This window comes from Filicampus tigris, chromosome 3 (genome assembly GCF_054856515.1).
Source record: "Filicampus tigris isolate MCC_2025a chromosome 3, RoL_Ftig_1.0, whole genome shotgun sequence".
In the NCBI taxonomy this organism is placed as follows: Eukaryota; Metazoa; Chordata; class Actinopteri; order Syngnathiformes; family Syngnathidae; genus Filicampus; species Filicampus tigris.
In genome coordinates, this window is record NC_141219.1 from 10157573 (window position 1) to 10172274 (window position 14702).

The 14702-nt window shown below is 41.6% G+C and overlaps 1 protein-coding gene across 1 annotated transcript in view; it reads left to right on the forward strand.

Annotated features, from left to right (window-relative positions):
* The window catches only part of LOC147149857 (matrix metalloproteinase-15-like), a 32644-nt gene that overhangs the window by 11964 nt on the left and 5978 nt on the right, over positions 1 to 14702 (forward strand). The window contains exons 2-9 of the mRNA XM_086025732.1: positions 1682 to 1830; positions 2726 to 2848; positions 3091 to 3398; positions 7499 to 7660; positions 7784 to 7983; positions 11153 to 11291; positions 13936 to 14086; positions 14524 to 14642. Of these exons, the coding sequence (XP_085881858.1) occupies positions 1682 to 1830; positions 2726 to 2848; positions 3091 to 3398; positions 7499 to 7660; positions 7784 to 7983; positions 11153 to 11291; positions 13936 to 14086; positions 14524 to 14642 (1351 nt within the window). The remainder of the gene's footprint in view (positions 1 to 1681; positions 1831 to 2725; positions 2849 to 3090; positions 3399 to 7498; positions 7661 to 7783; positions 7984 to 11152; positions 11292 to 13935; positions 14087 to 14523; positions 14643 to 14702) is intronic.

Below are 14702 nucleotides of genomic sequence, written 5' to 3' on the forward strand. Positions count from 1 at the left end.
TACAGAAAGCAGACAGTATTTACTTTTGAGAGGCTGAAATCGCAGGATATGGATAATTTTAAGATAAACAATGGCTCTAAATCAGGAGTGTCAAATAAATTTTTGTCGCGGGCCACATCGTAGTCATGGTTTCATTCGGAGGGCCGTTATGACTGAACCCAAGCAAATATAAGATCGCCTCATATTAAATACACACTACAAATTCATTAATAACTACTTTTGAAATTATAAGCCAGTACAAACTATTCAATATTATTATATTTATTTTAAAAGGGGGTTGTTAACAAAAAATGCTTGCAATGCCTCAATGTTTTTATAGGTGAAGACAATTTGCAGTTTTAGTGGCTTAGCAAGAAACATGAAGACTATGCACATAATTTGCTTTTGTGGGCCGAATAAAATGATGTGGCGGGTCGGATCTGGCCTTCGGGCCTTGAGCTTGACACCTGTGCTCTAAATGATTAATCGATTATCAAACTAGAAGTCGACATATCCAATGATCGAATGATTGTTGAAATGATCTGAGCCCTTTTTACATTGATGTTATATTTTCTTGTCAAACTGAACCACTTCCCGGTTAACTTTGTCCTCTGCAATGCCGGAATTAGCTTCGTAAAATGAAAAGAGAAGGAAGACTTGAGTTAATTTTTTACTCAATGAAAGGAGTGGCTGTGTCAACACGGGGCTTTATCAGTAACACTGCATTGTGCACAGGGGCGTGACCCACAGGAGTGTGGCCATATCAAGTGTCTCAGCCCTGTGTGTGTGTGTGTGGGGGGGGGGGGGGGTGTAGGGGTGTGTGTGTGTGTGTGTGATATTAAGTTTCCACACAACAGCTGGCTATATCATCTGTGATTCAAGTATCAAATTTTCTCCCCCCAATCTGTCTTAAAGCCACACCCACAGCACACTCACTCACACACAGCTGATCACCGCATTCTCCCATTCATGTAAATGCACCATTTCACAATCATTTGACATATCGTGACAAATTACTGGAATGGGATTTACGTTTTGAGCTGAATAACTCTGTTGATGTAATGTATAATAGTTGTGTCCTCATTAGTGTTGTGGGTCTACACTCTCGACTGAACGACAGCTAATCATTGGGCACATGAATATAAGCAACAGGAGGTGAAACAAGTCCTCGAGTAATTTGAGTACCTCAAAATTAAAAAAAGCTTTGAGGATTTTTTTCCGTCTTGGGTACTCGTTTATTTTATGTGTACAGTCAAGTCAAGCCAACCGTAGCAACAGTTGTTGATGCAATGCATGACGGCAATACACCGCCCATGCTTTTATTTTGAAGTGGTTCCTGGCAGAGTGTGGTGACGAGCCAGCTAATTTGACTTCCCGACTGGAGGTTGGATATTTGGAACCCAGTTTATACACACTGTCACAAACTGTTGCCACCAACATCATCGCAATGTCATCCTGAAATCATGTTCAGTCGCTAATTAAGGAAAAAACACCTCCAATTAACTACGCTGACATTGTACAATGTAACTGTGGCTAGCAGCTATCCACCAAGCGAATGCCCGATATAGGCCGTATTCCTTTTCAAAGGCAGTTTAATAGGCGAAAATGACTCTGCACACTTTGATACTTACAGTCTGACACAATTCCCACTGATCAATGATAATCCATCATAACCTAAAGATGATATGTTCCGTGTGTGCAGTCTTGGCTGCGGATGTACGGCTACCTGCCGCAGGCCAGCAGGCAGATGTCCACCATGCGCTCCACGCAGATCCTGGCCAACGCCATCAGCGATATGCAGCAATTCTATGGCCTGGAAGTCACCGGACACATGGACGCGCAAACCATCAGGTAAGCACACATTTTGAACTTTCACTTTTAGCATTGCACCATTCAAAGTCTACAACAACGAAGAGCCACTCTTAGTCCTAGCCCCATTTAATCTTAACTATTTACAGTGTGTGTACCTTGAAATGTCACTGGAATTAAAAAGTGTCCTATTAATGAGAAAAAGGTCTCAATGTTACGATAACAAACAAGATTAAATTGTCATGTTATAAGAATAAATTTGTATTTTATTAGAAAATAAAGTTGTTATCTTTACAAGCACATAGACATGTTTTGTCAGGATGGATAGGTGTAATCTTAGAAGAATAATGTTGATTTAGTCAAGAGAATTCTGCGAAATCAGCTATGAGAATGATGTCCGTTATCGTGCACCAGCCTAAAAGCCACAAGCTTCTTCTGTCTACATCTATTTTAAAAAGCAAAAAAAAAGAACAATTAATGAACTAAGCGATTATGTCATTGATATTTTTTCAGCACAAAGTAGTTTGCAAACCTTTTTGCGCCATGGACCAGTTTCACGTAAAGGCATATTTTAAGAACACAAAAGTTGTAATATTTACACGAACAAAGATGTGCTTGGTTGGGGTAAAAAGTCATCATCTTATAAGCATAGTAGTTTTTTACCTAGATAAAGTTTTTTACCTAGATAAAGTCAAAATATGATGCCAGTTGTATTTTGATGTCAAAAGTACAACTTTATTCAACATTACACCTTTTATCTTTAAAAACAATCCACCTTTTAAAAAAAACGGATTCATGTTTGGACAGCAGATTTTATGTGATGGCATGTCACAATTATATAAAATTTTTGCGGAACCCCACATTATGGCTTGGGCACAGTTTGAAAACCAGTGATGTAGAAATATTAAAATTAGCTCTTTGCCCCCCACCCCCGCAGCGCCATGAAGAGACCCCGCTGTGGGGTGCCCGACAAGTTTGGAGGCCAGATAAAAACCAACGTGAGGCGGAAGCGCTATGCCCTCACTGGACACAAATGGAACAAGAACCATCTCACATACAGGTGAAACGATAATATAGCAGCTACATCTGATTCATTTCATATCATCACAATTGTATTGATCAAAAACAGAAAAGATCACAATTGCCAGTTGAATCAGAACCAGAATCATTTTCATTGGCTAAGGCAATAAGATTTCAGTCTGATTTGAGTTGAGCTGACATTTTTCCCAAGTTGATTTAAAAAATGGTCTGGCGCAAACAAATAAATACAGACTGTATTCATTCCACTTTGTGGCCCCTCAGCATCCAGAACTACACTCCCAAGATCGGCGAGTACAACTCCTTCACGGCCATCCGGCAGGCCTTCAAGGTGTGGGAGAGCGTCACCCCGCTGACGTTCGACGAAATCCCCTACCAGGAGATCAAATACGGCCGGCGTAAGGAGCCCGACATCATGCTCTTCTTTGCCTCCGGCTACCACGGCGACAGCTCCCCATTTGACGGCGAGGGCGGCTTCCTGGCTCATGCTTACTTCCCTGGGCCCGGCATGGGCGGCGACACACACTTCGACTCGGACGAGCCGTGGACCATAGGAAACCAGAATGTACAAGGTGAGAGTGTGGGCTGGTGGAGTGGGACGTTAGCTAGCTTAATGCTAACGTTGTATATGAGTGAATGAAACTAGTATTGATGCCGCAGTACTTTTAATGGCATTTCTATTAATTTCAATGGGGAAAGATGACTTGTGCAGGAGTGTTACGAGCGTAGTCACAGAACAAATCCAAGTCCCTGCCAGACAGTAAAAATATACTTTTGCTTTTTTTTCATCTAAGTACATTTTAGTCTGTACTTTTCAACTTTTACTTCAGCACACAAGATGAATCAGTAATTTTTCTTTGAATAGTCTTTTTTTTTATTAACACAAGTTGTTCTTATACTTAATAATAGAGAGTGTGAGTACTTTTGCCACCTCTGGTGAATTAGCATTGAGAAAAATGGTGTATAATGAACAGCAACAAAAGCACAACCACACCACACAAGCAATTTTTTCAAAGAGTGGGCGTTTGATTGAGTTGCCGTGTATGTGTGTGTCTGAGTGTTTGCATGTGTATAGTTGTCAACTTTCAGGTTCAAAGACTTCTATTGTTAGTTTGTTCAGCCAATAGGTTGTGCCTACACCCATATATAGACACACTATTTTTACCATTAGTAACTAATTGCGTATATAGATAATCTGAGTCAAACTGAAAACATCATGTCTATTGTTTTTCATATTATTCATCAATAGATTTACTTATGTTCTACGGGGAAAAAAAAAACGCAAATTGTGAACAGACGAGGGTGACTGACTGCGCTCTATGTACGATAACATTTTCACGAAGTGAGTTATTTTCTTTGTGATACACCACACTAACAAGCTCTTGAGTCCCGAAGAGTCATTCTCTGTGTTTACCCTAAGAGCAGCTGAGCGAGACGGCGCATTTAAAGACCGTCAGATGTGTCCGTCTTAACTTGAGACGAAATGGTCCTTTGGCTGCACTTTGAGGCCTTAATCAGTCGAGTGCAGCAACAAAGAGGGCCGTCTACGGATAGGCCCCAGTCGAACACACTCACACGTAGTGCCATACACACACGCACCCCCCCCCCCCCCCCCACACACACACACACACGCGCGCGCGCTGGCTCAGCTCAGCTGCCCTGTCCTTTGTGTGTTTGTAGACAAGAGGACAGAAAAGACCACTGTCACTAAAAGGGGGTGGGTGTGGGGGTTTTGCTGTTAAAGTGTAGACAACAATAGGACATCCTCCACTTCCACAGGATACACAAAGTAAGTAGGTAAGCAAGCAAGGCAAAGCAGCTTTATAGCACATTTCATAGACAAAAATGGGTGGATTTGCTGCTAAACTCATATTCCACAAACGCAATATTAATCAGAATGCCGTGTTTCAACTAGTGGGCCTGCATAGAACATATTCTTGAAAAAAATATGTTTGGGTTGACTTCCACTTTAACATTTTTGTCATTAACCTGGTTAGGAAGTTTGTGTGGTCGTATGTGGCCCCCCCAGTAGTGCTGATGAAAAATTGTGGCCCCCCCCTCCTTCATTTATGTTGCCCATCCCTCATTTATATTATGGCCATAATTTGTTTTATCCCCCCGGTATGTCCCGGGCTTACAAAATGACTAATGTAAGATAATAATAAGTTTGATTCAGAAGACCTTTGATGTTTCTGCATGAATCAAAGCAAACAAAGTGCGGGTGTCCAAAAATGTTATCGGATGTGTCAAAAGTCGTCATGTGACACACCTGCTGACGCACCTTAAGCAGAAGGAGACAAAGAAGAAGCAGAAGAACTTCTCCAGTCGACTGGCCGTAAAAAGGTCACAAACCTTTTGCACGTCTTGTGTGAGTCAGCCATTCTACTGGTAAACTTCCCGGGTGACGAACAGAGCGTAGCGCCAAGAATGACGGCTGAAGACGAAGGAGGACACCAGGCTGAACTTTTGAGGTACATGGCGAGCCCAATCCAACAAGGCGTCACCATGGTTACCTCACAAAGGTTTCTTTATCTGGGCTCTTCGTTAGTGCTTGGCCTGATGCACAATGTTAATGTGGTCACATTCATGTGACTCACAAATTATATGTGTGTGTGTGTGTGTGTGTGTGTGTCTATGTGAAGCCAGGCATAGGTATTTAATTCCAACCAATGAACAAACAGTATCGTAAAAACTGTTCAGTTCGAACACAAATGACATAATACAAAATAATGGAAATAAGGAAGTGTTCAACACCCACACATTTCCCACACTCGAAAAGCAATTGGGTGAAAAAATAACCCAAATTGGGTCAAAAATGGATGACCAAAGTCCTTGAGTTACTTATTTAACCCAAAAAGTTGGGTCAAATGAATAACCAACAAAACAACTTTTTTTTGGTTTGTAAAATGAACCTTTTTTTTAAAGTTATTCATAAACTACCTTATGGACTATTTTAACATCTCTTTTTTGAAGTATGAAGAGTGTATGTAGTAATTGCATGTAGTCTTATGTGTTTGCCCACAACCTAAAATAGGTGCCTCCAAAATAACCCAATTGGGTTAAAAAATGGGCGGATCCACTACTAAATGTGTTATGTTGGGTGACTTGGGTCAAATCGACCCAAGTAACATGTCGGTCCCTTTTTAAACCAAATGGGGTTATTTTTTACCCAAATGTTTTCAGAATGCATACTTCTGTGTAGTGATTTAGGTAAGGTGAGACCACAAAAAGACAAAGAAAAAGCACACTTGCGGAACAAAGCCTTGACTATTGACCAAAATGAGCCATATGGGATGTTTGTTTGTGACGCATTAACGCCAAAATTTGAGGTCAAACTTCCAATTGTTGACCCTTGAGAAGTAACAGTGTCCAGTAGTTAGCTCAGTTCACAGTTTCAGCATTTAGCCAAATGTTAAATGATAATTGAGGGGATCCCCACGTCACTTACAGGGTCACGTGAGTCACACCGTTTCTTTTCCCATTTGGCATGTCGAACAAGCGCGGCCCTTGACGGCCGGCGAAATGTGTGATCCGTATCGGCTGCCATTCGCATTGCAGGTCATCTCTTTTGCCGGTGACATCATCACAGAGAGAACAATGAACAAACACCATCCTCCACTCGCTACATGTTCCTCTGTGATGTCCGACGAGGGCTGGAATGCAGGCCTGATTATCAAATCAAATGGTTTCCAGATTCTCCCTTAACGGTTTTTAGAATCAAAGCACATGCTTATTATCATGTCTCATAAAGTTTAATGTTCTTTACTTCCCTTGTGGGATTAATGAAATAAATCTCAATAGATGGAGATTGAGTTGATCCTCACAGCACATTTGTTAACCCTTGAGCACAGTTTCAAGCTGTTTTGGCTATGTTGAATATGCCAGAGGATAGTTATTGAAAAAATTATTTTAATGTCATGTGTGCTCTGTAAACCAGTGATTCTCAACTGGAGCCATTTTTTGTGGGTCATTTTTTGCAGTTGTCATCACTTTCTTAATAAGATGCTCTGAAAGACGCTTTGAACATGTAGCCTAAGCATCCATCGTCCATCCATCCATCCATCCATCCATCATCCATCCATCCATCCATCCATTTTCCGAACTGCTTATCCTCACGAGCCAGTCGCACATACATACAGTATAAGCGTGTGTAGTTAAAAATACGATACAAGTTTTTTTTTCTAAAATGTACACTGTGATGACACACGGGAACCTGTACCTTGAAGGGCGGGGAGGGAGTTGACATGTTTTTGGGTTCAAAGGGAGGATAGGTATGAAAGGGTTGAGAGAGAGTTGCTTGTGGCTTGCTGTGTAAACAGTCAGTTTTGTGTGATGAGTAAGGGACATGACTTTCCTTTGTCTCCTTGGCTTGTCATTTGCCACTTTTCCCCGTGTGACAACAACTGAGAACCAATGCCATAAACTTGCCTAAAATCGCCTAAAAGGCAAGCAAGTGAGAAATGTCATGTATCAACATTTAAAAAAGGTGCAAAGCTAGCACAGTAAATGAAAACATATATATTTTTTAATGTCTTAAATTACATGCAGTTTTGTAAAGCTTTAAAGGACAAAAGTAAGAAACATCCCCAATAATCGTTAAAATCCTTTACTTGTGTTAGTGTGGAATCGGATAAAAGTTTAAATGGATTATTTTCCTTCTATGTCCACGCAGGTAACGACCTGTTCTTGGTGGCCATCCATGAGCTGGGCCACGCGTTGGGCTTGGAGCACTCCAACAACCCGCTTGCCATCATGGCTCCCTTCTACCAGTGGATGGAGACGGATAACTTCCAGCTGCCCGATGACGACCGCAGAGGCATTCAGCAGATCTACGGTGAGAAAGACGCCCAGAATTACTCTCACTAGTACCTCTCCTCGATCAAGACAAATGTGCTTGTTCTTTATTCGTCATTGTTACCAGACAGCAACACTAGTTAACAGTTTGTCTGTTGTGCAGGCACACAAGACAACAAGCCCACTCAGTCCTTGCCCACCGTGAATCCACGGCGTCCAGAACCCCGGCCACCGCACAATCCTCCTCCTCGCCAGCCGGACCGTCCCAGGACCACCGACAGACCGGACCACTACGGACCCGACATATGCGAAGGCAACTTTGATACGGTGGCCATGCTGCGCGGAGAGATGTTTGTCTTTAAGGTCAGATTCAACTTGCAATTCCATGCCATCATAACTGGTAACTGGCAAATAGAAATCAACAAAACAATTAAAAATCTGTAGAGGGCGGTCAAATGGCCTGAGACGCTGTGTTTTTTGCACTACACTTATTTCTACAGTATGTGACATTTGGACTAAAGAAACAGCGCACCACCAGGACTTGAACCCAGTATGTATGCATGTTACCACTACAACAACGGCACTTGCAAAAGTTTCTTCCTTTTTACTTGTTCTCTAGTATGAGCTATTTACATTTCCAAATCTTGTGAACGAAATGTTAAAGGAGGAAATTTGTAAAATGGTAATAGATAATAATAAAAAATACATAATAAATACATGCATAAAAATAAGTAGCCTATAATGTATAATTTGTATATCTTGTATACAAAATAAATACAATATGTATACCAGTATCTAAAATATATGAATTATGTATTATTAATAAATTATGTAGTAAAAATATATAACAAATTATAATAAAACATTTTCATTAAATAATACATATAGAAATTTTTTATATATCGCATTAAAGCTACATAACATACATATAAATAAAATAAATGAATAATTAAAAAACGATTGCGGCACGGTGGTCGACTTGTTAGCATGTCCGCCTCACAGTTCATAGGCCCCGGCCTCCCTGTGTGGAGTTTGCATGTTGTCCCCGTGCCTGCGTGGGTTTTCTCCGGGTACTCCGGTTTCCTCCCACATTCCAATAACATGCATGGTAAGTTGATTGGACTCTCTAAATTGCCCTTAGGTGTGATTGTGGGTGCGGATGTTTGTCTTTGTGTGCCCTGCGATTGGCTGGCAACCAATTCAGGGTGTCTTCTGCCTACTGCCCGAAGACAGCTAGGATAGGCTCCAGCATGCCCCGCGACCCTTGTGAGGATAAGCGGTATAGATAATGGATGGATGGATGGATGGATAATTAAACAACTGAATTAAAAAAAACAATGAATGAAATTCAAATGGCTGCTTGTGTACTAACCACCTCAAAGTTGTCCTTCTGATTAGCGCAGTTGCTCATGCTATCGCATCTTTCCTGCATTCCACCTTTAAATGAATCCAAATGGCAGGTGCACTCGGCAACAGGCCTGTTTCCTATCATGTCGCCGGAGATTGTAAAACGACAGGGTGGCTGCGTTTTATGAGAAGGTGTGCCAATAAAGCGCCGAGGTGTGGTCAGGTGTTTGGCCTTAAAGGGCCTCTAGATCCACACAAACGTGAAGAAGTTTGCTTTTCGCCAACAAAATGTTCTACTTTCGCCTTAGCCAGCTGGCATTTTGACAGCTGTTTTCCATTTGGCCCGACTGCATGCCTCGGGTTTGTGCCCATCTTGGCCAGGTGCATGCACATTTACACGTTACATAAAGGGTAAACTCCAGCTTGAAATCTATAATAATTATTCACCCTGGTCAACAAATGTTTCCTACATGTTTTAATCAGAGATGAAAGCAAACTTTTAGAAGTAGTTTAAAAGTACAAACTTTTTCAATATATTTTTTTCAGGTTTTAATAATAATAATAATAATAATAATAATAATAATAATGTGTACCTCCAAATAACTGCTACTTTACACACAAGGACCAGCAGCAGCTAATACAAACAGAGCATACACAACAAAACAGTACTCACAGACCTTTTTTCCCTCTGCTCTGTGCGATCAACAAATACTACTTGAGCTTAATATAAGCTTTTATAACCTTCAGCCTTTTCTTGCTCTGAATTACAGACTTGACTGTATTCTGTAAAAAACATAAAAATCAAAATTGGCCAAAAATACACAAATATAAAAATATAGCCAGGCCAAGAAGGATTAACTGCAACATAGCCTGGGTTTCCTTGTATTTACTGATTACTGAGCAACCTGGACAAAGAGGTGTCGCTTGATAGAAGTCACATAATGTTCCAGTTTCCAGTTGCTTTGTGTTGTCTGTGTTGATGATAGTAAGCACCGTTAGGTTAAGCAGTTCTCTATCTGAAGTCCGCCCGGCCTCTGAAGCGTGTCTGATTGTCTCCTATCTTTACTGGGAGTGTGTGTGACGCTCACCATGCATCCTTTGTGTTCCCCACAATGAACACAGGGTAGGACTTTTAGCACTTAAATACACTCAGGCTTACAAACTCTTCTTTGTTACGGTCAACAGGCCACTTGCAGAACCTTCTTCTAGCGTCAAGTGATATTGATGTTTTAATGCTGTTTGTCTCCAAAATTGCCAGTGAATGCAAATTGAACATTTAGCTTTCTGCGTTTATGCACATAAATGTGACTACTGTGATAAAACTTTATATTCTTGGTAATAATAACATCAAGTGTATATAACAGAAGCCTCTGCCAAACATTTGAAGCGGGTTGGCGCACCCCCATTCCCCTGCACATGTCCTCCCTAGAAAAGTCAAAACCAAGCCAAGTGTTCATGATCAAAACATGGTACAAAATTACAAAAAAAGTATAGCATATAGCCTAAAAAATGTCAAAACAAAGCCAATTTATAGCCAGTAAAGGCTTCATGTTTCATGAACTAAAAAAAATGCTACCATGTACTTATGTGAATTAAGCTGAATCAGCACATGAGCGCTGCGTTAACAAGGCAAAGACGGCCGACTTGATGCGCTGAAGCAGCAAACTGGCATGTCATTTATGCGCCTGGCCTGTAGTTACAGTCGAAGAAATTGGAAATGGCTTCTTTTCCACCGCATCAGCTGTTTGTTCCAGTGAAGAGTCGTACCTTAAGACATTTATCTGATTTCAATAGCGCACATCAACGATTCGCTCATTGTGCCGCGGTCGAGTCCCGCCTCATTCTGACAGGAAAATAACGGATCACACATATCTTGTCTTCCCTCCTATCTCGCCCGTGAAGGACGAATATTCGGATGCTTGCCAAGACAAACTCGCTCTGATCATCTAGCCGTTATTTTATCCCCAGACGGTCACGGCAGCTGAATCACAGGCTTATAAATGGACATGCATGGTGTAAATCTGTCTACCATATCTAGGTTCAACTCCTCTTACTTTGCTGCTTTTATTAGCCTGCCCCGATATCAGTCTTTGAAACGTTCCTTGTAACAAAATGTCAGTGGTGATGATAGTTTTGTGCTGTAAAACAACAACAAATAATAATCTAAGGGTCTTGTCTCCAACAGGGCCGTTGGTTCTGGAGGGTTCGCAGGAACAGGGTGCTGGACAACTATCCCATGCCCATCGGACACTTTTGGCGAGGTCTACCCGGAGACATCGACGCCGCTTACGAGAGACACGACGGACGGTTCGTCTTCTTCAAAGGTGCGTCGGAAACATGCAAAGACAATCTGATGAGATCAAATGCATGAAGAAGTTAATGCTCAGTTTAGATTGTCGCTTAACCGTAGAGCCAACCTCACAGGTATGAATGGCTGATTCGTGGAGAGTCCTCCAAATGAATTTTTTTTTTGCCTGTGAGTTGTGGCATTGGGCCAAATGTCTGTGTTAAACCAAAATGGCAGTCTTCCTGTTCAATTTCTAGCATAGGTCGTTGAGACTTTTTCATCATAGACATGTCCGCCCAAGTTCATGATGAGCTGTGAAACAGGTGTTGGGGAATGCTTTTTTTCAAACTTTCTTAGAATCTGTAAATTGATCTTACATTTTTCATTCTATGCTCCACCCGCATGTAATTGTGTAGGCCAGCGGTGGCCAACCACTCCAAGGTAAAGAGCCACAATTTTGAGTGTGTTACCGCAAAGAGCCACAGGATACACATACACTGGGAACCTTGATTGTCAAATGTAATCCGTTCCATCAGCACATTCAAACGAGACCTCCACCCGCACAATATTGCTCACTTTGTGTAAAACAGAATTTTTTAGACACCTCATTTTTAGACATAGACACCTTTTTATTCCCTAAAAAATAGGACTGTTTTTGTTCTCGTTTATTCTTGCCAATTTTATGTAACCATACATCACAATCAAACCAGAGCTTTTGAATGGCCTAATGACAAGGTATGTCCGCTGATAGTGTAGTGGTACACACGCCTGAGTTGTGTGCGGGCAGCGTGGGATCGATTCCCGCTCAGTGACAGTGTCTATGTGTGCCCTGCGACTGGCTGGCGACCAGTTCGTGGTGTAGTCTGCCTTCGCCCATTGACGGCTGGGATAGGCTCCAGCAACTCCCCGCGACCCTACATAGGATAAGCGGTTTGGAAGATGACATGATGACATAATGACAAGGTCGGGAGTAGTAATTGGCACCTCTTGAAACAATACGACATAATAATGTATTGCAAATTATTTTTGCGGACACCAATCTATGGCTCACGGACCCCAGTTTTCGAACCACAGCTTTGTCCTAAATACGAACCGTATATACATATCTTGTATGTATATACAGGTACATGTTTTCAATGTATAACAGATTGTAAAGCTTGCAGACATAAGGACCACGCCTCCCCTCCATATGTAATGCATTGGCCATAAATTTCCCTTAGAGCGGCTCGTTATTTATACGGCGAGTCCCCAAGAGCAGCTTGTCTTTTTACAACCCTGCAGCCAGTTTGGAGGCTTTGATGCAGCCCAAGTTGGACTGTGGAGGAGGAGGATGATGAGGAAGAGAAAGAGGATGATGTCATAGGCAAGCCTCCCAGTGTGACACTGGGATGCACGCCAAAGATGGCAGAGTTTGAGAAGCAGTGAAAAAAAGTGTAGATTTGAAGTGTCTTCTCTTGATTAGGTCTCAGAATCTTAAATGCTGGATTGTTTTAGACGGTTGATATTTGGACAGCCTGGTTACCAGGTCATGGGTAGAGTCTCTTGTTGTGTATAAGCTAACAAAAAATATTTTTTCCATAACATGGATTATTTGGCGCTACATTTTCCCCCCAATGGATAGCCAAAAAAATTCAAGTTATCCAGCAAGAAGAAATCAAACCTCTTGCTCAGTGGACGGGACAGAGTCATGAAGTCTTGGGATTTTACCTCCACAACCATGACATCAACTTCTTGTTGTGTCCAGATGCTGAGTGTAAAGCACTGACTTGAAAGCATGAAGCTGGTTTGACGGGAGAGAGAGTGAGTGTTTAGAATTGAAGCCAAAGGGGGATATAACTGTGCCAAGAGGAATGGTTGAATATCCCCATTTAAGAAACAATAAACCAGTGAGAGCTGACGCCAGACGCAATAATTGCAATGTGGCAATGCCAATCATATATCCCTTACACACGTATTGTCAAATGATTTGTAATTCTTGTGAAGTAGAGGTAGGTGAACGTTACACATGTGTAAGTCATGAGAACGTCTCAGCTCATAACCGTCACATTTCAAGCAAGTCCAAAATGATTGCGGTAGAAAGTCAAGCGAGTCAAGTTGAGTTCCCACTAAAATTCAAGCAAGTCGAGTCAAGTCATTACTCGGGTTTGGCAAGTCATAAATCAAGTTGTACGGTCTTGATCAGACACAACATAATGTATGTTCTTACAGTACATTGTCCACTTTGCACTCATCATCTACATGCACGAGTTAGCTGTACTAATACATTAGCGTTACATCATTTTTAATGGTCACAACCGGTGTCTTTGTCTATTATTTTGTCTTTGCAATTGAACATATAATTGACATGAAACTTAGTTGATGTCTGACCAGCTATCGGTGAGCTAAACTGTAAATGAATATAGATTGCATGGTGTAGCATACTTTATCCCCAAAACAAAATGGCTATCTTGAAAATTCAGATTTTTAACATTCCACAGGCAAGACTTGTTAAGTTATGAATTTCAAGTCGAGTCTCATGAATACCGAGTCAACGTCAAGTCGAGTCTTTTATGTGTTTTAGCCAAGCAAGTCATAAGTCCTAATATTGGAGACTCTACTCTGAGTCCCAGTCAAGTGATGTGATTCTAGTCACCCACCTCGATTGCGAAGGCTCAATCCGGCTTCTCTTGTCGTTCCTCCAGAAAACCGATTCTGGCTCTTCCGGGAGGCCAACCTGGAGCACGGCTACCCTCTGGAGCTGGGGCACTATGGCCACGACATTCCCTATGACCGCATAGATGCGGCCATCTGGTGGGAGCCCTCTGGATACACCTACCTCTTTCAGGGAGACTGGTAATACAACAAACCCCTCTAATTCACCTACACGCTAATGAACCCTGAACACATAATTACTGGACTCAAAAGTCATTCTTTGGACATTTTCCAGGTCTTTAAAGGTATACATATGTTCCTATAACTGTAAGAAGTCAAGAATTTATGGTACAAAAAAACAGAACTGCAGAGGACACTGATAAGAACCAGTAGTATCTGCACTATTTAGTCCTTTCATGGCAATGGAATGTGACCGTTCAAAAACAATACTCATGTTTACTTCCTCATGATTAAGCTTTGTAGCATCAGGCCTTGGTTCAATTCTCAGCCAATGGAGAGTGTCCTTTTTATTTTCATCTGTTGAAATCACCTGTTAATGCTGTAATAAATTTGTTTTTTGTATACCATCAACCGGGTATGTAGATAAGTTTTTTTTTTTCATTTGATCTGGCTCACAGGTATTGGCGTTTCAACGAACAGTCACGCTCTGCCGACAGAGGCTACCCGAAGCCTATCAGCGTGTGGGGGTCTTCCGTACCCTCCACTCCCAAGGGGGCCTTCCTAAGTGACGATGGAGGTGAGTGCAGATTAGCACAGATGAGGAAAGACGAGCAGAGTGCTTCCTGAGTGGAAGTGA